At 50.2% G+C, this 23,932-nt stretch overlaps 1 protein-coding gene across 1 annotated transcript in view; it reads left to right on the top strand.

Annotated features, from left to right (window-relative positions):
- Positions 1-23,932, top strand: part of FAM83H (family with sequence similarity 83 member H) — a 48,356-nt gene that overhangs the window by 11,064 nt on the left and 13,360 nt on the right. Inside the window, exon 2 of the mRNA XM_060243114.1 lies at positions 20,352-20,821. Within this exon, the coding sequence (XP_060099097.1) occupies positions 20,366-20,821 (456 nt within the window). The 5' untranslated portion in view covers positions 20,352-20,365. The remainder of the gene's footprint in view (positions 1-20,351; positions 20,822-23,932) is intronic.

Genomic DNA, 23,932 nt, shown 5'->3' with positions numbered 1-23,932 from the left:
CTGTTCAAAGTTCAATATTTTTTTTCCCTCATCAATACTAAAAAATTGTCCAATGTCTTTTTACATTCCACTCTTTCTCCATATATCCTTTAAATTTCTTCCACTCCTTTTTGAATATATCTAGATCATAGTCTCTTAGAGTTCTAGTTAGTTTGTCCATCTCACTCCACGATAAAACTTTCATAATCCAGTCCCATTTCTCTGGTATTTTTTCTTGTTTCCACAGCTGTGCATACAATGTCCTAGCAGCTGAGAGCAAGTACCAAATTAATGTCCTGTCTTCCTTTGGAAATTTTTCTAATTGTAATCCAAGCAAGAAAGTCTCTGCAGTTTTGTTAAAGTCATAACCCAAAATTTTGGGGATTTCTTGTTGTATCATCATCCAAAATTCTTTCGCTTTTTCACAAGTCCACCACATGTGAAAAAAGAACCTTCATGTTTTTTACATTTCCAACATCTATCCGACATGTTCTTACTCATCCTAGCCAGTTTTTTCAGTCATATACCACCTATACATCATCTTAAAACAGTTCTCTTTGATATTCTGACAAGTTGAGATCTTCATCGAGTTCTTCCAAAGGTGCTCCCACGTATCCATTTGTATTTCTCTATTCACATTGATTGCCCATTTGACCATTTGAGACTTTTCTACTTCTTCTGTAGACCATTTCAATAATAATTTATATACTTTCAATATCAATTTTTCATTATCTCCAAGCAGGACTCTTTCTAATTTTGTTTGCTCACGTCTAATTCCGTCTGATTTAATATAATTTTCCATCAAGCTTTTAATTTGTTGCATTTGAAACCAGTCATACTTATTATTTAACTCTTCTGAAGATTTTAATTCAATTTTGTCTCCTTGAATCTTGAGCAGTTGATTATATGACATCGCTCTTTCTTCATCGGATTCAGCTGTTATTTTTATTACTTCTGCTGGCACTATCCACAGCGGTTTTCTCTCGTCTCCATATGTTTTATATTTTATCCAAGTATTCAATAAACTGTTTCTAATATAATGGTGAGAGAAAAATCCGTCCATTTTATTCTTCCCATAATATAAATGCGTGTGCCAGTTTAAGGTGATTTGTGATCTGCTGATACCTGGATCTGGAAATTAGTTGCAGTGGTTCTGCTGGGTTTGTTACCGACGATAAAGTTTCTTTTATCTCATCCAACCTGAAAACGTGTTTGAAGGTAGATTTTGTGATTGGGGAATCAGCACAATCCACTTCTCAGCATTTTACGCATGTTTTTCTGTTGCTGCCCCTCATCCATGCAGGCAGGGTGCTTGAGGCCGCCACATCTGTTAACTGAATCCCCACCTCGATTTATCCCTGCAAATAAATCCTGCCGGCCTCCAGCACTATCTAGAGCATTATCTAGAGAAAAATGAAATTGGCAAATGGAGCACATCTTGTAGTCTTTGGACAGAAACAGTCTTGGTGGTTAAAACAATTTTATTTGGTAACGTATGGTAACAAATTATATTTCTTGCATCATTAATAACTTCTTTTATCTATCCCATATATTACTTTCTACCCACCCCTCCCCCCGTTACTTGACCCCCGCCGGTGTTATTTACTTAAAGTACTAGTGTTTAAAGGTACCCTTAACTAATAAAAACAAAAATTAATATTCTTCTTTTTTCTAAGACTTAATCATTATCAAAAATTGTCCAATGTCCTTTTATTTTCCACTCCTTTTCTACATATCTTCTGAACTTTTTCCACTCCATCTTAAAAACTTCTAAATCATAGTCTCTTAAAATTCTTGTTAATTTGTCCATTTCACTCCAAGTCATAACTTTTACAATCCAATCCCATTTCTCTGGTATTTTTTCTTGCTTCCACAACTGCACATATAATGTCCTAGCAGCTGAAAGCAAGTACCAAATTATAGTTCTATCTTCTTTTGGAAATTTTTCCATTTGTAATCCCAACAGAAAAGTCTCTGCAACTTTCTTAAATACATATCCCAAGATCCTAGAAATTTCTTGTTGAATCATCTGCCAATACTTTTTTGCTCTTTTACAAGTCCACCACATATGGTAGAAAGAACTTTCATGTTTTTTACATTTCCAACATCTGTCTAGCATCTTCTTATTCATCTTTGCCAATTTCTTAGGAGTCATATACCATCTATACATCATTTTAAAACAATTCTCTTTAATACTATGACACGTCGAAAGCTTCATAGAGTTCTTCCACAAATATTCCCAAGTTTCCATCTGTATTTCTTTATTTACATTAATTGCGCACTTAATCATTTGAGATTTCACTACTTCTTCTGTAGACCATTTTAAAAGTAATTTATATAATTTTGAAATTAATTTTTCGTTGTCTCCAAGCAGAACTTTTTCCATTTCTGTTTTCTCTTTTCTTATTCCTTCAGTTTTAATGTCATTCTCCACCAAACTCTTTATTTGTTGCATTTGAAACCAATCATATTTATTATTCAGCTCTTCAGCAGTTTTCAATTCTATTTTGCCACTTTGTATTTTTAATAGTTGATTATATGACAACCACTTTTCTTCACCCATCTCCGCTGTTATTTTTATCACTTCAGCTGGCACTATCCATAACGGTTTTCTCTCATCATATTTCTTATATTTCATCCATGTATTTAGCAAGCTGTTTCTTATATAATGGTGAGAGAAAAAGCCGTCTATCTCCCCCCCCCCCATAATACATACAAGCGTGCCAGCCAAATTTATTTCCACGACCTTCCAGTGCTAAGAGTTTTTTGTTTAACAACATTATCCATTCTTTTATCCGTACTAAGCAAACTGCTTCATGATATAATTTTAAGTCTGGTAATTGAAATCCGCCTCTCTCTTTTGCATCTGTTAAAATTTTCATTTTAATTCTTGGTTTCTTCCCCGCCCACACAAACTCTGAAATTGTTCTTTGCCATCTATCGTTTACTGTCTTTCACAATCGGAATAGTTTGAAACAAATACATTATTCTTGGTAGAATATTCATTTTAATTGCGGCTATTCTACCCAACAGTGAAAAAATTAAGTTTATTCCACTTTAACATATCTTCATACATTTTATGTCATAGCTTCTCATAATTATTTTTGAACAAATCAATATTCTTCATTGTTATCTCCACGCCCAAATATTTTACCTTGGAGGTAACTTCACAGCCCGTTAGTCTCTGCAATTCTTGTTGCTTATTTATTTGCATATTTTTACATAGAATTTTTGGTTTTTCTTTATTAATACAAAGTCCCGCCAACTCCCCATATTCTTGTATTTTAGCTAACAACAAAGGTGTGACTTGTATGGGGTTTTCATTTGTAAACATCATATCATCTGCAAATGTTCTGTATTTGTAAGTAAATCCTTTTACTTTTAATCCTTCAATTTCTTTATCTTCTTGAATTTGCATCAGTAACATTTCAAGAGTCATTATAAACAACAGTGGGGAAAGTGGACAGCCTTGTCTTGTACCTTTACTAATTATCATGTCTTCTGTAAGATCAGCATTTATACATAGCCTTGCACGTTGTTCAGTATATATTGCTTTTATCATTCTTATAAAGCTTTCTCCCAGCTCCATTTTCTCCATTACTGCAAACATAAAATCCCAATTTAAATTGTCAAATGCTTTCTCTGCGTCCACAAAGAATAATGCTACTTCCTTTTCTGGATGCCTTTCATAATACTCTACAATATTTACAACAGTTCTGATATTGTCTCTTATTTGCCTTTTGGGAAGAAACCCCGCTTGATCTTCCTTTATAAAATTTATCAAATATTGTTTAAACCGTTCTGCCAAGATTCTTGTATATATTTTATAGTCATTATTCAATAATGAAATTGGTCTATAATTTTTTACATTCATAACATCTCTATCTTCCTTTGGAATCAACAAAATAACAGCTTCCTTCCACGTATTTGGTATTTTCCCTTTTGTTCTTATCATATTCATCAATTACTGAAGTTTCAGGATTAACTCCTCTTTGAGGGTTTTAAAAAATTTAGCTGTATATCCATCTGGCCCAGGTGCTTTTCCATTTTTCATTGCATTAATTGCTGCTTCAATTTCTATTTTTTTCAATTGGATCGTTCTAAACTTTTCACATATTTTCTGCTAAGGGTGCTATTTTTATCTTTTGTAAGTACTCATCCATCTTTCCTTTCCTTATTTTAACACCTTTAAATAACTTGGCATAATACTTAAAGAATTCTCTTTTTATTCCTTCTTGATCTACCACTTCTCTTCCATCCACCACAATTTTATTAATAATTTTACTTTCTCTCTTTTTCTTCAGTTGCCAGGCCAAATATTTTCCAGGTTTGTTTGCTCCCTCGAAACATTTCTGCTGAAATCTTCTCAGATTCCATTCCAGTTCTTTATTTAACAAATGTCTCATCTGCATTTGTAATATTGTAAACTCCCTTATAATTTTCTTTTTCCCTGGCCTTTTTCTCAGTTCCCCTTCTTTTTTCTTTATTTCATTTTGAATATCCAACATTTGTTTTTCTTTTGCCCTCTTATCTTTGTTATTCAGTGTAATCAATATTCCTCTCATTACTGCTTTATAAACATCCCAGACCGTCTGAAATTCTATGTCCTCTTTATCATTTATTTGGAAGAAAGCTTTAGTTTCGTTTTCTAGAGATGTCACTATTTCTTTATTCTGTAGTAAATCTTCATTCAATCTCCATCTTCTCAACTTCTTAGACAATTTTGTAATCCACATTATTGGGTTATGGTCAGCCCCAATTTTAGATAAAATCTCTATTTTCTTTGTTATAAGGCCTGAGTCTTTAGTGCCCCACAACATGTCAATTCTGGAAAAAGTTTTATGTCTTGCTGAAAAAAAAGTATAGTCCCGCACTTCAGGATTAAATTTCCTCCATATATCCTCCAAATTTTCTTGTTTGACCAATTCAAAAAAAGACTTTGGCAATTTTCCTTCCTTATTATTTTTTTACCCCCAGACCTATCCAGTGTGTTCTTAATTGTTCCATTAAAGTCCCCCATTATCAAAACTTGGTCATAAGTCACTTCATCAAATTGTTGTACAATGTCTTTTAAAAAGCATCCTTTGCACCATTTGGTGCATACAGTCCCAATAACAACGGGGGTTTTTGCATTTAATATTATTTCTACCGTTACAAATCTTCCGTCTTTATCTTTAAACACTAATTTCGGCTCCAATTCTTGTTTAATATAGAAAATCACTCCCCTTTTCTTCTGTTCAGCCAATGAATAAAATTCTAGTCCCAGTTGTTTATTCCATAAAAATTTGTAATCCTTTTGTTTGATATGCACTTCTTGTAAACAAACTATATTACAATTTTGCTTTTTAATCCAATGAAACGTTGCCTTTCTTTTTTCATAGACAGAAATAGTCTCATCCAGTCCTCAGAGGATTTGGATACCAAGTTCCATTTTAACATGGACAACACTGAACTATTCAGTCATATATTACCATCTTACAGGCTATAGCATATTAATCATATGCAAAATTAGTTGTATTTAAATCATAGAGTTGGAAGGGACCTCCAGGGTCATCTATCCCAAACATCGACTGCGGGGTGACATGATAGAGGTTTACACGATAATGCATGGGATGGAGAAATCTCCCTTTCTCACAATACAAGAACTCATGGGCATTCGATGAAATTGCTGAGCAGACAGGTTAAAACGGATAAAAGGAAGTACTTCTTCACCCAAAGGGTGATTAACATGTGGAATTCACTGCCACAGGAGGTGGTGGTGGCCATAAGCATAGCCACCTTCAAGAGGGGTTTCAAGAATATGTTTATTATGGCTATAGTCTGCACAGGAATTATTCTCCAAATGCTGTAGCTTGTTTTGCATCAAGAACTTCGTATTTCACATTCTGAGTGAGTCAGACCTTGTCTTAAATATTTCTGTCACTGCAATGGAGGAAACGTGTAGGAACCACAAGACTGGAGAAGGACAGATGTTGTCCCAATTTTCAAAAAGGGGAGGAGGGATAACCCAGGAAACAACAGGCCAGTCAGCCTGGCCTCTGACCCAGGGAAGATACAGAGTTTAAGGGACAACTTGATGAGCGTCTCAAGGACAACTTGGTGATCCAGGGAAGGGAGCCCAGATTTGTCCCCAACAGGTCCTGTCAGACCTCATTTCTTCCTTTGATTGAGTGAGAAGCTTACTGGATTGAGGGAATGCTGTTGCTGTTGTTTAGGTAAACTGTGGACTGGACTCTGGGATAGTGTGTGTCACGGCTGGGGCCGGGTCAGGCAAAGTCCAGAGGCAGTCCGAGGTCTGTAGCCAGTAAGCAGGAGGGTCTGAGGCACCAAATCCAAATCAGTGTACAAGTATCGCAGGTCCGAGGTCCAGAAGCCGAGGTCAGGGAGTCCAGAAGTCAAAAGCCAAAGTCAGGGAGTCAGGAACCAAAGTCAAGCCGGAGTGGATGCTAGGATGTCAGGGAGATGACTAGTTGCTTCCACAAAGCCTCCTCCCAAAGCCCACAGCTATATAGCCCTCTGCTGGCTGTTGCCCGTTTGGGCTAATTGCTGGCTCAGGGAGGCAGCCAGGATCCTGTCATAACTCAAGCATCCTTGCTCTTAGGAGGGCCAGAATCCTCTCAGAACTCAGGGCTCAGGGAGCGTCTTGCTTGTGAGCGTGCCGCCCTCCTCCGATCCCTGAGGTCCTGCCGGAGGCGGTCACGCACACGAGCCACCCGAGAGGGCGAGGCAGGGGGGCTGGGATCTTCTCCAGCAGGAGGCAGGGGCACTGGTGCAGGTGGCAGGGGCACAGTTTCCTCGTCAGACTCAACTTCCTCTGCAGGGTCCCCAGCACCCATGACACTATCCCCCCCCCCGGGCCCCCCTCCGTCGAGGGACCTGGAAGGTCGGGGTGGTCGTTGTGGAACCGGTGCACCAAGTCCGGGGCATGAAGATTGTCCTCGGGCTCCCAAGACCGGTCTTCTGGGCCATATCCCTCCCAGTCCACCAGGTATTGGAGGCCTCCACGATGGTACCGGGAGTCCAGGATCTGGCGCACCTCGTATTCTTCCTCGTCATCCACCAACACCGGTGGTGGCGGCGGTGGGCAAGGAGGCCGAGCTGGGTCAGGGGGTGCAGCTGGAACAAGGAGGGAGCGATGGAACACAGGGTGAATGCGGAGGTGGGGTGGCAACTGGAGCCTGAAGGCGACGGGGTTTATTTGGTCCGTGACGGGGTAAGGTCCAATGAACTGCGCATCCAGCTTGTGAGACCGACCAGGCCGGCGCAGGTAGCGAGTTGAGAGCCACACCTGATCCCCTGGCTGGATTGGGGGGCCTTCCTGCCTCTTCCAGTCCGCAGCTAGTTTATAGGCTTCCTTGGCCCGCTGTAGCTGCTCCCGGAGCAAGTCTTGGCTGGCGCGGAGTTCTTGCAGGTAGGCCTCGACGGCGGGGACATTCGTGGGTGGCAGGATCGCCGGGAAGAACCGAGGGTGGTACCCGTAGGTTGCAGCAAACGGGGTCATTTGGGTGGACGAGTGGACCGCGTTGTTGTATGCAAACTCCGCTAGAGGCAACAGACTGGTCCAGTCGTCCTGCTGGTAGCAGGTGTAACAGCGGAGATATTGCTCTAGCGTGGCATTGGTGCGCTCTGTCTGACCATCAGTCTGTGGGTGGTAGGCTGAGGACAGGTGCACTCGAGTACCCAGGCTGGAATGGAGGGCTTGCCAGAACCGAGAGGAGAACTGGGGGCCCCGGTCTGAGATCAGGTGGGCTGGGAGTCCGTGCAGACGAAAGATGTGTTGCAGGTAGAGCTGGGCTGTCTCCTGAGCTGTGGGCAGTTTCGGACACGGAATGAAGTGGGCCATCTTGGTAAATAGGTCGACGACCACCAAGATGCAAGTCTGACCTTTGGATCGTGGGAGTTCTGTAATGAAGTCCATCGAGATGGTGTCCCAGGGTCCTGAGGGTGCGGGCAAGGGCTGTAACAACCCCGAGGGTTTGGCCGGGACGTCTTTGGCCCGCCGACAGACATCACAGGAGCTGACATAGCGGGCAACATCGGAGCGCACTTGTGGCCACCAGAATTCTCGCGTCAGCAAGTGGGTGGTCTTATGCTGTCCAAAGTGCCCGGCAGGTAACGAGTCATGAGTCAGGCGTAGCACTTCTGCCCGCAAGGGCCCGGGCGGCACATAGAGGCGTTCGCGGTGTAGCAAGAGACCGCCTCGAGTCGTGAACTCGCCTGCTGAGTCGTCTTGGAGTGCCTGGAGGTGTTGCTGGACCCAGGGATCGTTGGCCTGGCTAGCACGAATGTCCTCCACGAGTGTGGGTGAAGTGGAGGTGGCTGCAAATACTGAGGGCGGCAGGATGGGAGCAGCGGGCGCGGCCTCAGTTGAAGCAGGGGCGTATTCCGGTTTCCGGGACAGCGCGTCTGCTTTCCGGTTCTGGGTATGGGGGATGTAGGAGATCCGGAAGTCAAAGCGAAAGAAGAATAGGGACCACCGGATCTGGCGCTGGTTGAGACGGCGGGTGGTCTGGAGGTGCTCTAGGTTCCGGTGGTCAGTGAGCACTTGAACAGGGTGGCGAGCCCCTTCGAGGTAGTGCCTCCAAACCTCAAAAGCCGCCTTGATCGCGAGCAACTCCCTCTCCCAGATGGTATAGTTCCTTTCCGCAGCCGTGAGCTGCCGCGAGTAATAGGCGCAGGGCTGGAGTGGCTGAGACGGCTCCTCGCGCTGGGACAGCACTGCTCCCAGGGCCACGTTGGAGGCATCAGCTTCCACCGTAAAGGGAAGCTGGGGGTCAGGGTATCTCAGGAGTGGCCCGGTGGCAAAACGGGTCTTCAGGGTGGAGAAGGCGTTATCGGCCTCTGGGGACCAGCAGAAGGGTTCTTTGGGGCGGAGTAGTTGAGTCAGGGGTGTTGTCAGGGAGGCATAGGCCGGGATGAATTGCCGATAGTAGTTGGCAAAACCAAGGAATCGCTGCAGGTCTTTGCGATTCTGAGGAGCCTGCCAGGTCAGGACCGCTTCTACTTTTTTCGGGTCCATGAGGATCCCTTGCGGGGACACAATGTGACCGAGGAACTCGACAGAGCGCAGGTCGAAGTCGCACTTCTCCAGCTTGGCGTAGAGGCCATGGGTTCGTAGGCGCTGCAGGACCTTGCGGACGTGCTCGGCGTGCTGGGCAGGATTGCGGGAGTAAATTAGGATGTCATCTAGATATATGATTGCGAAGCGGTCGAGCAGGTCCCGGAATATGTCGTTCATGAACCTCTGGAAGACAGCGGGGGCGTTGGTCAATCCGAAGGGCATCACCAGGTGCTCGTACTGCCCGTACCGGGTCCCAAATGCGGTCTTCCATTCGTCTCCAGGTCGTATGCGCACCAAATTGTACGCTCCACGGAGGTCCAGCTTGGTATAGATTTGGGCCCCCTTTAAGCGATCCAAGAGTTCAGGGATCAGTGGTAGAGGGTACCGGTCGCGGATGGTGATCTTGTTCAGGGCCCGGTAATCATTGCACAGCCGGAGCTCCCCACTTTTCTTCTTCACGAAGAGGACTGGAGCAGACAGGGGAGAGGTTGAGGGTCGGATGAAGCCGCGTTTCAGGTTCTTATCTAGGAAGTCTCGCAGAGCGGCCAACTCAGGCTCCGACATTGGGTACAGACGCCCCACCGGGAGTGGTGCCCCAGGTACCAAGTCAATGGCACAGTCATAGGGCCGGTGAGGGGGAAGCTGATCCGCTCCCGTCTCTTCGAAGACATCGGCGAAATCCGCATACTTCTGAGGGAGCTGAGGACCACCACTCGGGATGCCAGCTGCCAGAGTGGTGGGAGGAGTCAGATGGGGGCATGGGTCTTGGAAACGTAGTTCCTGCTGGGCCCAGTCCACGATGGGGTTGTGCAGCTTCAGCCAGGAAAGGCCCAGAATCAGTGGGAAGCGAGGCATGCGGGCGACATTAAACTGCAGCTGTTCTTGGTGCTGCTGGACGTGGAAGGTGATGGGACAGGTCTCCTGGGTGACAGGCCCAGAACGGAGGAGACGCCCGTCAATAGCCTCCACCAGCGACGGAGTCTCTTTTGTCTGCACCGGGATCTGGTGCTGTTTTACAAAGGCAGCATCTATAAAACAGTGGGCTGCTCCCGAGTCCAGCATGGCATACACGAACAGCCAGCGTTCGTCAGGCAGACGGAGTTTGACTGGTAGCAGGAACGGGCCCGGGGTATCAGCCCGCTGTTCGGAGGACCCAGCTAGTCGCCCCAGGCTGGGGGGTCCACTTACGCCTGGGGCTGCCCTTTTGGCGGCGGTGGCGGTGAAGGCCCGGGTATCTGATGCTTAGCAGGGCAGCCAGAGGCATAGTGGCCTGCCGTGCCGCAGTAGAGGCACAGATTCTGTGTGCGGCGTCTGGCCTTTTCCTCTGGGGTCAGGCAGGGTCGAGCAGCTCCAAGCCGCATAGGCTCGTCCTCGGCGCTGGTACGAGCTGAGGATGGGCGAGGAGCCAAGTGGCACGGCGCAGGGAGCTGGCGCCCTCTGGTCTTGGCTTGGTGGCGACTTTCCAGGCGGCCATTGATGCGGAGGCAGAGGGTGATAAGTTGTTGAAGCGTGGGTGGTGGCTCCACCCTGGCCAGTTCATCCAGGACCTCCTCTGCCAACCCCTCGGTAAACTGGTCCATCTGGGCAGCCTCATTCCACGCCAAGTCTTGGGCCAGGAGCTTGAATTCGGTGGCATACTGAGCCACCGAGGATTTGCCTTGTTTCAGTGCCCTGATCTTCCGGTTGGCTGTGGCTGCTTGGACTGGGCTAGAGAAAGCAGCAGACAGGTGGGCCTCAAACCCTTGGTAATTAGTTAGTAGGGGAGAGGATGCGACCAGCAAGGGTGTGGCCCATTTGGCCGCCTGCCCCTTTAACAGACTGATGATGAAACACACCTTTGTCTTGTCATTGAGGAAGTCCCGTGCTCTCAGTTCAAAGTACAGCCGACACTGTGCTAGGAAGGCAGGAAATTCTTCCACGGCACCCCCAAATCTGTCAGGTGGGGAAACTGGGCACTTGGCTGGAGCACTGGCCGCAGGTTGTTGCTGCAAGTGCACTACTGCCTGTGTTAGCTGCTGTACCTGGGCTTGGAGCGCAGCCAGTAGTTCTGTGGTTTCACTTGCTTCAGCATCCATCCTGTGGAGTGGGTGTTTGTCTGGTGGAAGCAATCTGTCACGGCTGGGGCCGGGTCAGGCAAAGTCCAGAGGCAGTCCGAGGTCTGTAGCCAGTAAGCAGGAGGGTCTGAGGCGCCAAATCCAAATCAGTGTACAAGTATCGCAGGTCCGAGGTCCAGAAGCCGAGGTCAGGGAGTCCAGAAGTCAAAAGCCAAAGTCAGGGAGTCAGGAACCAAAGTCAAGCCGGAGTGGATGCTAGGATGTCAGGGAGATGACTAGTTGCTTCCACAAAGCCTCCTCCCAAAGCCCACAGCTATATAGCCCTCTGCTGGCTGTTGCCCGTTTGGGCTAATTGCTGGCTCAGGGAGGCAGCCAGGATCCTGTCATAACTCAAGCATCCTTGCTCTTAGGAGGGCCAGAATCCTCTCAGAACTCAGGGCTCAGGGAGCGTCTTGCTTGTGAGCGTGCCGCCCTCCTCCGATCCCTGAGGTCCTGCCGGAGGCGGTCACGCACACGAGCCACCCGAGAGGGCGAGGCAGGGGGGCTGGGATCTTCTCCAGCAGGAGGCAGGGGCACTGGTGCAGGTGGCAGGGGCACAGTTTCCTCGTCAGACTCAACTTCCTCTGCAGGGTCCCCAGCACCCATGACAGTGTGGTGGAGAGGGAACTGGTTGGAGAATAGTTGTCAGTGGCATTTCATCTGAATGGGGGGAGGTGTCCAGTGGGGTGCCATGGGGCTCAGTTTTGGGCCCAGTACTGTTCAGTGTTTCATAAACTATCTGGATGAGGGTGTGGAGGGGCTATTCATTAAATTTGCAGATGACCCCAAATTGGGAGGAGCAGGGAACACACCAGAAGCGATAGGATTTGTCAAGATCTGAACATGCTGGAAAGAAGAGCAGAAGTGAACAAGATGCAATTTAACAAGGATAAGTGCCGAGTTCTACATCTGGGTAACAAAAATGAGGAACATGCATCCTGGATGGGAGATATGCTTCTGGGTAGCAGTATGTGTGAACAAGATCTGACTATGAATTAAATATGAGCAGCCAGTGTGATGCTGCAACAAAGAGAACACAACCAGGTGTTTTCTTGCATCCTGGCCACTGTCCTGGGAGATGGGAAGAATACCTTAAAACACACACAGATTAAGCAAACAAGCAAGCGTGAGTGGGGTGGGGGGTGTTCCCGTTGCAGTGCATTTGTTTCAGTGCCTTTCTGGATTGCAGAGGGTGACCATGTGGCCTCCTTCAATAGGATTTTTACAAGATAAAGAAGCTGGGCATTAGTGGGGGGGGCATGGCTGGCCTTCCCCCCCATCTGTCATCTAAAAGGCCTGGGGGTGCATCAACAGAAGCATAACATCCAGATTGCAAGATGTCCCAGTCCCTCTACACTGCATTGGCCAGGCCACCCCTGGAGTCTTGTGTGCAGTTTTGGAGGCCCCAGTTCAAGCAGGATGTGGACAGAATGGAGCCAGGTGCAGAGGAAAGTGACAAGGATTACCGAGGGCCTGGCGATCAAGCCCTACAAGGAGGAAAGGCCAAGGGACTTGGGAATGTTCAGTCTGGAGAAGAGGAGGTGGTGGGGCGGGGAGGGACAGGTGTGTTCTCTTGAAGCTTTTGAAGGGCTGTTGGCAGGAGAGGAGAGAACTCCCAATCATGGGTTTAAATGAAGGGCAGGAAGGTACTGGTTGGATATGAGGAAGAACTTTTTGACAAAGTCCAGGCACTGAGTGTGGCCTCTCTCCAGGAGCTCATTCCATGGGCTGGCTGGGCCTTCGAGCCTTCTAGGTAGCCAGGCTCGGTTCCCGTGCAGAGCCAGTCTGCCACAGGGCTGCTGCCAGAATGCCTCCTCCAGCACCCTTCCCCCTCCTGGGCCACATCACCAGCCAGGCATGCCCAGGCAACAGCTGCAAGAGGCACACCTGCTTCCTCTCCGCCGAGGATGCATTCCTTTGTGCAGTTCCCTGTGGCCTTTGGCACCTGCCCAAAGTCACACCCACAGCACTGCTGCTGCTCCTGCCACCGCCGCCATGTGGGAGGCTGAGAGGCAAACGCTCGGCAACAGAGTGCCCTCTGGGGTGGAACCAAAGGCTGTCTGCGCCAAACCCTCTGCCGGGGTCAGCCTCTGTGCAGACGCAGCCCTCCTGTTCTCCCAGGTGAGGCCCTTGGGCACCCCTCAGGCCTGGCCTGGGAAAAGAAGGAGAGGGATTTGGGTGCAGGCTGGCCTTCCCCCAGTTGGATTCCACAGCCTTTCTTTGTGGAAAGGCAGTGCTGACAGAGCCAGAGCTCGCTGGCTGTGATCTCTCCCCACTGCTTTGTGCACCTCTGGGCAGCCTGCGAAGTCAGGGGCAGGCGCTGTGGGGAGGAATGTGCTCAGTGGTGTGCCCTGCGTGAAGCTCCACCTCAGTGACGACACCCCTGCAATGTAGGCTGGGATTGTGATCCCTGTATTGCAGGAAGGGGCCTGAGACTATTGATTTCCTTACTTATCAGGTTTGTAAGTGGATTTTTAAAACTGCCAAGGCTATATAATTCTGGCTTGGATTAGTACAAACATGACACATATAAGCATCCCACCCACCCCCTCCGGGGGAGCGTGGTGGAAGGGAGCTCAGAATCATTTTGTGGAAACAGAATTCTAAAAAAACCCTTGAAAGGTAGGGTTGCCAAGTCCAATTCAAGAAATCTCTGGGGACTTTGGGGGTGGAGCCAGGAGACACTGGGGTTGAGCTAGGAGCAAGGGTGTGACAAGCATCACTGAACCCCAATGGGAGTTTTGGCCATCGCATTTCAAGGGACGGCACACCTTTTTAAATGTCTTCCTTCCCTCCACCCTCCCCTTCTCTGATTTCGCCTCAGAGGCGGAGCGGGCGACGCCGCTGCGCTGCTGCCGCCTCTTCTCCGCTTCACCGTAACTGCTCCTCTGAGATGGGCTCAGGCTGAGCCCATCTTGGAGGAGCAGCTACGGTGAAGCGGAGAAAAGGCGGCAGTGCAGCGGCGTCGCCTGCTCCGCCCCGCCTCTGAGGTGAAATCAGAGAAGGGGAGGGTGGAGGCAGGCCAGGAGCGTGGTGAGCCGCGAGTCCGGGTCCTAGAAGGACCCAGATTCGCGGCTCGCCACGCTCCTGGCCTGCCTCCACCCTCCTCTTCTCTGATTTTACCTCAGAGGCAGAGCGGAGCGGGCGATGCCGCTGCGCTGCTGCCGCCTCTTCTCCGGTTCACCGTAGCTGCTCCTCCAAGATGGGGCGGCTCGCCACGCTCCTTGGTGCCGTTTCCCCCCTCCCCCCGCTTCCATTTTTTTTGAGAGCGGGGGAAGAGGCTGTAAATCCTGGGGTCCCCCGCCAGGGCGGGAGGGTTGGGAAGCCTATTGAAAAGTCATGAGGGGCACCCAGCTGCTCTCCTTCATTTTCCAGGAAAAAAGCCCTGCATCTGAGTAGGGGCCTTAAAATCTTCTGCAGCAGTAAACACCAGGTTGCAGCCAAATCCAGCAGCTGTGAATGGAGCCACGGAGGCTAGAGAGATAATGATATTGTCTGGAGCCATGAAGGCTAGAGAGATAATGATATTGAATTTATAACCTGCCCTCCACTCCAAAGAGTCTCAGAGCGGCTCACAATCTCCTTCACCTCCCCCCCCCCACAACAGAAACCCTGTGAGGTAGATGAAGATATTGGATTTATATCCCGCCCTCCACTCTGAAGAGTCTCAGAGCAGCTCACAATCTCCTTTACCTTCCTCCCCCACAACAGACACCCTGTGAGGTAGATGAAGATATTGGATTTATATCCCACCCTCCACTCCGAAGAGTCTCAGAGCGGCTCACAATCTCCTTTCCCTTCCTCCCCCACAACAGACACCCTGTGAGGTAGATGAAGATACTGGATTTATATCCTGCCCTCCACTCCGAAGAGTCTCAGAGCGGCTCACAATCTCCTTTCCCTTCCCCCCCCCAACAGACACCCTGTGAGGTAGATGAAGATATTGGATTTATATCCCGCCCTCCACTCCGAAGAGTCTCAGAGCGGCTCACAATCTCCTTTACCTCCTTCCCCCCAACAGACACTCTGTGAGGTAGCTGAAGATATTGGATTTATATCCCGCCCTCCACTCTGAAGAGTCTCAGATAAGAGTCCACACACTTAACCACTACACCAAACTGGCTCTCTCAGAAGCTGCCCTTTCAAGGACAACTCCTACGAGAGTTATGGCTGACCCAAGGCCATTCCAGCAGTAGAAGTGGAGGAGTGGGGAATCAAACCCGGTTCTCCCAGATAAGAGTCCACACACTTAACCACTACAACAAACTGGCTCTCAGGGTTCCGCCCCTTGGTGGAGTGCCTGCAAAGACTGGCCAGACTCAACACTGCTGCTTATGGGGTAGGGTTGCCAAGTCCAATTCAAGAAATATCTGGGGACTTTGGGGGTGGGGCCAGGAGACTTTGGGGATGGAGCCAGAAGCAAGGGTGTGACAAGCATAATTGAACTCCAAAGTGAGTTCTGGCCACCACATTTAAAGGGACTGCACACCGTTTAAATGTCTTCCCTCCATTGGAAATAATGAAGAATAGGGGCACCTTCTTTGGGGGCTCATAAAATTGGAACCCCTGGTCCAATCTTTTTAAAACTTAATGGGTATTTTGGGAAGAGGCATTGGATGCTAAGCTGAAAATTTGGTGCCTCTACTTCAAAAAACAGCTCCCCAGATACTCATGGATCAATTCTTCATTATTCCCTATGGGAATGGGTCTCCATAGGGAATAATGGAGTGCCCAGCAGCAATTTCCCTCCCCCACCTTGCTTTCTGATGACCCTGAAGTGGGGGGAGGGCCTCCAAACAGGGGGATCCTCTGCCCCCACCTGGGGATTGGCAACCCTATTACTGGGGAACAGGGGGGCACCAACAGTTGTGTCCTGCTAGGCTTGTGAGGGCCAAACTGGAGTCCTCAGTAAGGCTTGACTAGCAGGCCATAATTCGGGGGGGGGGGGGAGCGGGTTGTCACGCAGGGATGGGTTGCCAGGCAGTGCCAGAAACAAAATGGATGCTTTGAACTAAAAGTTGTTATCCTTGTTGACTTGGCTCCTCGAGGCGAATGTTTTCCTGTACACCCGACGAACACTGTCGTTGCTTGTAGTGGGTCCAACTACTCCTTGGATGTCTCATGAGAAGATTTACATGGTCTTAATTGACGGTTTTGTACCTTTGGAGCTGCATTTGCCAGCATCTTTGTTTTCCATCCAGTTGTAGATTATTGTCGGTGACTGGATGAAATGGACTATGACTAACTGATGTGTGGATTTATAACCTGCCCTCCACTCCGAATCTCAGAGCGGCTCACAATCTCCTATATCTTCCTCCCCCACAACAGACACCCTGCGACTGATGTTTTCAGAACGGATACATTGGATACATTGAACCTTGGAGGTTTTTAAACCGAGACTAGATGGCCATCTGACAGCAATGTGGATCCTGTGAATTTAGGGGGAGAGGTTTGTGAGTTTCTTGCATTGTGCAGAGGGTTGGACTAGATGACCCTGGAGTTCCTTTCAGCTCTATGATTCTATGACATGGACTAATTCATCACCAGATATTTGGAGCATATCATTGTATTAGGGGCTAGTATTAATTCCTCTGTTTTTGTATGATGGATGTTTAGCAGTTGGATCCAGGTGGGCAGCCATTTTGCTCTGAAGTAAGAGAACAAAGTTACAGCCCAAAGACCAACCAGGTTTTATTCAGGGTGTGAGCATTTGTGTGCAGGCGCACTTTGTTGAACAGAATGATAGTGTTTGTTTAGCATTTTCACTTTACATCAATAACCAAACTTTCCCAGTTTATCAAGTATACTTTATTACATTATTTAGCATCTGTTCCATGAATTGGCTTTGTTGGTTTAACTTTGGGAGGGAGCATCCTAGAAGGGGGGGGGGAGGCCTCGTCTCCTTATAGGAAGTCCTGCCCACAGAGTTCCTGCCAGTTCCAAAAGCTACCTGGCAGTGGTGATGCTTGCTCCCGCAACTGCGTGACTGCTGGTGATTGCTAGTGCTGCCGTTGCTACTTCTGGGTATCTCTAGCAGTTGTCAGGACCTCTGTGGTCAGAATTTCCTATAAATAGAGAAGGCCTTATTTTGTTCTTTTTTAATTTTCCTCCCCAGGAGGATTGCGTGCCCCCCAGCCTTAATTTCTGCCCTGCACATCAGCTGAGGACTAGAATTGGTTGGAGGTCCTCTACTATAAGCGACAAATGGGAATCCTAGACGGGGCCCAGGCTGCTCCTGGATTTCTAGGCCAAAGCTGGCACCTTGATTTTGGCCCAGAACCATACAGGAGGAACTGGCGGTTAAGAATAATAGAATCATAGAGTTGGAAAGGACCTCCAGAGTCATCTAATCCAACCCCCTGCACAATGCAGGAAACTCACAAACACCTCCCCCTAAATTCACAGGATCTCCATTGCTGTCAGATGGCCATCTAGCCTCTGTTGAAAAACCTCCAAGGAAGGAGAGCCCACCACCTCCCGAGGAAGCCTGTTCCACTGAGGAATCGCTCTAAACTCACAAACACCTCCCCCTAAGTTCACAGAATCTGCATTGCTGTCAGATGGCCATCCAGCCTCCGCTTAAAAACTTCCAAGGAAAGAGAGCCCACCACCTCCCAAGGAGGAAGCCTGTTCCACTGAGGAATCGCTCTAACGGTCAGGAAGTTCTTCCTAATGTTGAGCCGGAAACTCTTTTGATTTAATTTCAACCCATTGGTTCTGGTCCTACCTTCTGCGGCCACAGAAAACAATTCCCCACCATCCTCTATATGACTGCCCTTCAAATACTTGAAGATAGTGATCATATCACCTCTCAGCCGCCACCTCTCCAGGCTAAACGTGCCCACCTCCTTCAACCTTTCCTTGTAGGACTTGGTCTCCAGACCCCTCACCATCTTTGTTGCCCTTCTCTGGAACCATTCCAGCTTGTCTATATCCTTCTTAAATTGTGGTGCCCAAATGTGTGTTTAGCCCTGGCAGAATGTGCTCTCACCAGCTAGGAGTCCACTGCCTGTGGCGTCCCATACCAGCCGCAGTTCTCTGGACCTTCTTTCATAATGGCCTGGTGTGATGGGCCTGGCCGTGGTGGAGTCCTTGGGAGGCCCAATCTAGAGCAGCTTGCCTGAGGCCACCTATTGAGTTCCTGGACAAGGAGTGGAGAGATGTGGCCCAGGCAGGGTGGGCTTCCATCCTGGCTCACCAGTTGACCTGGTTGTAGCACTTCATATCCAGCTGGGTGTGGCCAGCCTGCGAGCACGACCGTGACACCAGCGCTCATTATGCACTTGTCAGCTGCACACCCATGAATATTCAAACGCAGCATTCCTTGCAGAGAGCAGCTTCAACTGAGCAGGTGCTGCCCGTCAGCGGGAAGGAGAGGGACCTTCCTGCGCTGAGTAGCCCCAGCATGCTCTCCAGGAGGCCTGTGCTGGACCAGGGAGGTTGCTTGGAGACCACACAGCAGCACTTGCTACAGGGAAGGTTGCCCGGGCTCCTTGGAGCTGCGCAGGGAGCAAAGTGCTTCCTGCCCAAGGGGCTGGAGGGTTTCCATAGGGTCCACTGGGGCTCCCTGGGAATGCTGCATGTTTTGTGGGTGAAGTCTTGAATCTAGCTGGCCTGGCTCGTGTGATGCTGAGGTGCCCATCGCCTTCCTCCCAGGGCTGCAAACAAGTCACACTGAGGCCCGCAATCCCAGGATCTTCCTGGGGGTGGGGTGGGGGACAAAGCTGAGCAGTGGAGGAGAAAATGAAATGCCCCGAATACATCCTGCAGCAGCCGCATATTGTAAGAACCTCAGAAGAGCCTTGCTGGATTAGACCACTGATGGTCCATCCAGTCCAGCATTTCCCTGTCTCTCCCCGTGGCCAGCCAGTTCCTCTGGACGGCCAGCATAGAGGCCGAGGCCTTCCTCTGAGGTTGACTCCTCTTGGTTCTGGGAGTGAGTGGTTTAAGGCCTCTGAAGGTGGAGGTTCCCCTCAGTCATCATGGTTAACCTCAGGCCATGCCTCAGTCATGGAGCGTGCTGGCCCTTCTGGAGTTGAGTGATGTGGGGATGGCAGCCCTGGAGTCAGCTTCAGGATGAGTGGAACCCTGGGAGAAAGTGCAGGCCCTGTAGGGGCGGGGAGGGCGATGACATGGAAGCCTCCCTGGAGGGCATGAGGGTGCTAACGGGGGCCACCTGTAGTCAATCTCTGGATCCGTAGCACTGAGTGCAGCAGGAACTGGGTTTCTTTGGATCTTTTTGGCTGCTCTCCTGGTCAGTCTAGTAGTTGTGCGCTGCCCTGTCCGTGCCATATGTTATCAAAATTGCACCCTGTGTGTGTGTGTTTGTGGGGGTGAGTGAGGGGTATCTGTATGGCTCTACTGGTGATCCCTGGCCCCAAAGAGGTTTGTCTGTCCTCGACGAGGGCCAGGACCTGACCCCGACCTGGTGGAATGCTCTGCTGAAGGACACCAGGGCCCTGCGGGAGGCTGGCCCCTCTCCTCAAGGGGGGATTCTCAGCTCCTGAGGCCTCAAAGGCTGAATTGTTGCATGTTACAAAGGATGTCATCAGGTTGTAGACTGTTTTTAATTCATTGGATCTACTGATTTTATATGTATTTTATGTTGATGTACATTGCCTTACCCTGGCATTGGCCAGGGTAAGGCAATTCACAAATAAAATAAATAACAAGAGCAAGTCTTCTAAAGCTGTGGGGAAGATCCTGGCATGTTTCTCCTGTCTGCACCTGGACTCTGAGCTGCTCTGCTCAAACCCTTCCTTGACCTTTGCACGTTGCGTGTCAGTCTCAAAAGCACGGCCACAAGAGTGCTGCTGGAATGACTCAGAGAGCGAGAGAGAGAGAGCACGTGGTCCATGGCTGCTGTGTGGGGGGGAGGGTCCCTTCAGGCATGTCCAGAGGAAGGTGCTGCCAGCCAGGATCCTTCAGAGAGACCCTCCCATCATCCTTTCCTTTTGGGGGTGGGCAGGTATCGAGGGGGGGAGGGAGGTCATCATTGTGTGACCACAGACTGGCCAATAAGTGCCCTGTGCCCTGAGTGAGATGAGAATTGGGGCCTACCCGTCGCTTATCTGGGATGTGCCTGTAGAAGTCCCTGCTGGGCAAAAGAGTCGCTCAGTCTCCCAAGCTCTGGACATGGACCCAGGAGGGTGGGAGGGGACGCCTGGTCTGTGACTGTTGGCATTCCTCTCTCACGTGGAGTCTTCTTGTTCTTGCAGGGTTCTCTGCCATTATGGCTCGCAGGTCGCAGAGTTCATCACAGGGGGACAATCCCCTGGACCCCAATTACCTCCCTCCGCACTACAAGGAATATTATCGCCTGGCCCTGGACAAGCTGGCTGAGGAAGGTGAGGAGAGCTACCGGCAGTTCCTGACGGAGGAAGGAGCCCCGGACTTCCTCTGTGCCTCAGAGGTGGAGCACATCACCCGGCACCTGCAGAAGCCCCAGTATGCCAGCCAGGAGGGGGGAGGCAGCACAGACTCTGGCCCGGGGGACACGGACGCAGACGGCTCTTCGGGGACTTATTGGCCCATGAACTCTGACCTGGCTGTCCCAGAGCTGGACCTCGGCTGGCCAATGGTCTTTGGCTTCAGGGGGACTGAGGTGACAACCCTGGTGCAGCCCCCCCCACCAGACAACCCCAGCATCAAGGAGGAGGCACGCAGGATGATTCGAGCTGCGCAACAGGTGAGTTGGTCCATAGAACCCCGCCATTTTGGGCCCGGCTATTCTGGGCAGGTTTCCCCCTCTGAGCCCTTTGAAGCTCAGTGATTGTTCTCCTTCCGGCCCTTGGAGGTGGCCAAGGAGGGGGCTGCGTTTCTGTCCAGCTCAGACCAAATGTCTCCCCCACTCCGCACTCTGATGGCTTCTGGGAGGAAAGAAGATTGCCTGGGCTAAAGACCTCTTCCTGAGCACAGCACAGCTCTTTGACTTCTGACAACATCCATCCAAACAAAGATCCTGTCCCACCCCAACCCCACATCTTCTTAGATGAATAGCCCATCATGCGCATGCAAAGCCAAACACTGCCAGCCCAGGCTTTCTAGTGGAACTCCAGGAAAGGCCAAAAGGGATTGGCATGACACCTCTCTACTACCAGGCCAACCTCTTGGGCAGCGAGTGCTCCAGGAGACTTCCCTCTGGGAGCCAGCCTCCCTTCCTCACTTTCTTTCTCCCTCCCTCCCGGCCTCCCTTCCTCCCTTCCTCCCTCCCGTCCTCCCTCCCTTCCTTTCTCCTGTCCTCTCTTCCTTCCTCCCTCCGTCCCTCCCTCCCTCCCTCCCTTCCTTCCTCCCTCCCTTCCTTCCTTCTTTCCTTCCTTCCACCCTCCCATCCTCTCTTCCTTCCTTCCTCCCTCCCTACTTTCCTTCCTCCCTCTCTCCCTTCCTTCCTTCCCCCTTTCTCCCTCCCTCCCTTCTTCCCTCCTATCCTCCTTCCCTCCCTCCCTTCTTCCCTCTCTTCCTTCCTCCGCTCCCTCCCGCCCTCCCTCCCTTCCTTCTTCCCTCCCTCCCTCCCCTCCTCCCTTCCTTCCTTCCTTCCTCCCTTCCTCCCTCCCCCTTCCTCCCCTCCTCCCTCCCTCCCTTCCTTCCTTCCTTCCCTCCTTCCTTCCTTCCTCCCTTCCCCCCTCCCTTCCCCCCTCCCGTCCTCTCTTCCTTCCTTCCTTCCTTCCTTCCTTCCTTCCTTCCTTCCTTCCTTCCTTCCTTCCTTCCTTCCTTCCTTCCTTCCTTCCTTCCTTCCTTCCTTCCTTCCTTCCCTCCTTCCCTCCTTCCTTCCTCCCTTCCTCCCTTCCTCCCTTCCTTCCTTCCTTCCTTCCTCACTTTCTTGCTTCTTCTCTCCCTTCTTCCCTCCCTTCTTCCCTCCCTCCCTTCCTCCCTCCCTCTCTCCCTTCCTGCCTCCCTCCTTCTCCTTCCTCCCTTCCTTCCCTCCCTCTCTCCCTTCCTGCCTCCCTTCCTCCCTCCCTCCTGTCCTCCCTCCCTTCCTCTTTTCCTTCCTCCCTCCCTCCCGTCCTCCCTCCCTTCCTCTCTTCCTTCCTCCCTCCCTCTCTCCGTCCCTTCCTTCCTTCCTTCCTCCCTCCCTTCTTTCCTCCCTCCCTTCCTTCCTCAATCCCTCCCTTCCTCCCCTTCCTTTCTCCCTTCCTTCCTTCCACCCTCCCATCCTCTCTTCCTTCCTTCCACCCTCCCTCCCTCCTTTCCTTCCTCCCTCTCTCCCTTCCTTCCTTCCCCCTTCCTCCTTCCCTCCCTTCTTCCCTCCTATCCTCCCTCTCTCCCTCCCTTCTTCCCTCCCGTCCTCTCTCCCTCCCTCCCTTCCTTCTTCCCTCCCTCCCTCCCTTCCTTCCTCCCTCCCTCCCTTCCCCCTCCCTCCCTTCCTTCCCCCCTTCCTCCTCCCTCCCTTCCTTCCTTCCTCCCTCTCTCCCTTCCTCCCGTCCTCTCTTCCTTCCTTCCTCACTTCCTTGCTTCTTCTCTCCTTCCCTTCTTCCCTTCTTCCCTCCCTCCTTTCCTTCCTCCCTCCCTCCCTTCCCTCCCTCTCTCCCTTCCTGCCTCCCTCCCTCTCCTTCCTCCCTCCCTTCCTTCCTTCCTTCCCTCCCTCTCTCCCTTCCTGCCTCCCTTCCTCCCTCCCTTCCTTTCTTCCTCCCTCTCTTCCTTCCTTCCTCCCTCCCTCCATCCCTTCGTTCCTCCCTCCCTCCCTCCCCAGGCTACCACAGGAGGTGATGGCAGCTACATGCATAGGCAGCTTCAAGAGTGGATTGGCTAAGCATATGGAGCAGAGGTCCATCAGTGGCTAGTCGCCACGGGGTATTGATGGAACTCTCTTTCTGAGGCAGTGATGCTCTGTGTTCTTGGTGCTTGGGGAGCACAGTGGGAGGGCTTCTAGTGTCCTGGTCCCACTGGTGGACCTCTGATGGCGGGATTGGCCACTGTGGGGCCACTCCTTGGGGAGGCGGGATTGGCCACTGTGTGACACAGAGTGTTGGACTGGATGGGCCATTGGCCTAGTCCAACATGGCTTCTCTTTTGTACTGGCCCCCATTGCCTTTCTAGGACTCTGTCCATTAATGTGGCTTTCCACCAATCTCACCAGCTGCAGCAGAAGTGGTTCTGACAAAGGGGAGTGGAGTCCCTGCATTAGAGGTAGCCCAAAGAGGGGCTGAGGAAAAGATCTGTTTCCCCCACCCATGACCACGACGGAGGAGGTGTCATGGAGCTGTGAGAGAGCTCTCCTGCTTGGTGGGTTGGTTGGCTGGTTGGTTTTCTTGTAAAGGAGGGCAGGCCTGTGCTTATGCTATAGAGGGTGAAAGGCCCCCCCAAGGTTTAATGGCTGCAGAGAACAGGCGGCAGCTCCCCTGTAGAAAGAACCAATGAACCCTCACATGGCTGGGAGGAGCATGGTGGCAAAGCCTGAGCATATATAAGTATTTTACATAAAAAGAGCCATTATTATTTTTAATAATTGCTGTAAAGTAAAATCAGCATTTATATGCAGGTAAAACGCAAAAACTTTGTAAAATAGCAAGAGGTATTCAAAAGTCACCTTAAATTAAATAGCACCAGATATTTAAACCAGGCAGAGCACAAATTTTCCCTTTGTTTAAGCCGTCTAAAGGTGCAACCAGCCACCTCCTGGGACCATCTCAGATAATCTCCCCCCGCCCACACCACCAAGTGCCAATCTGCCCCCCCCCCTTCCCAAGGAATCAAAACCAACAGGCAGGATTGGGTGCAAAGGTGGCTTTTTAGCCAGTAAGAAATGAGGCTAATACAGTTTTTGAAACTTAATATCAACCTGAATCACCTCAGTTGGAGA

The sequence above is a fragment of the Heteronotia binoei genome, chromosome 7 (genome assembly GCF_032191835.1).
Source record: "Heteronotia binoei isolate CCM8104 ecotype False Entrance Well chromosome 7, APGP_CSIRO_Hbin_v1, whole genome shotgun sequence".
Taxonomy (NCBI): domain Eukaryota; kingdom Metazoa; phylum Chordata; class Lepidosauria; order Squamata; family Gekkonidae; genus Heteronotia; species Heteronotia binoei.
The sequence above is the reverse complement of the archived record's forward strand: the minus strand, read 5'-3'. Positions and strand labels throughout refer to the sequence as shown.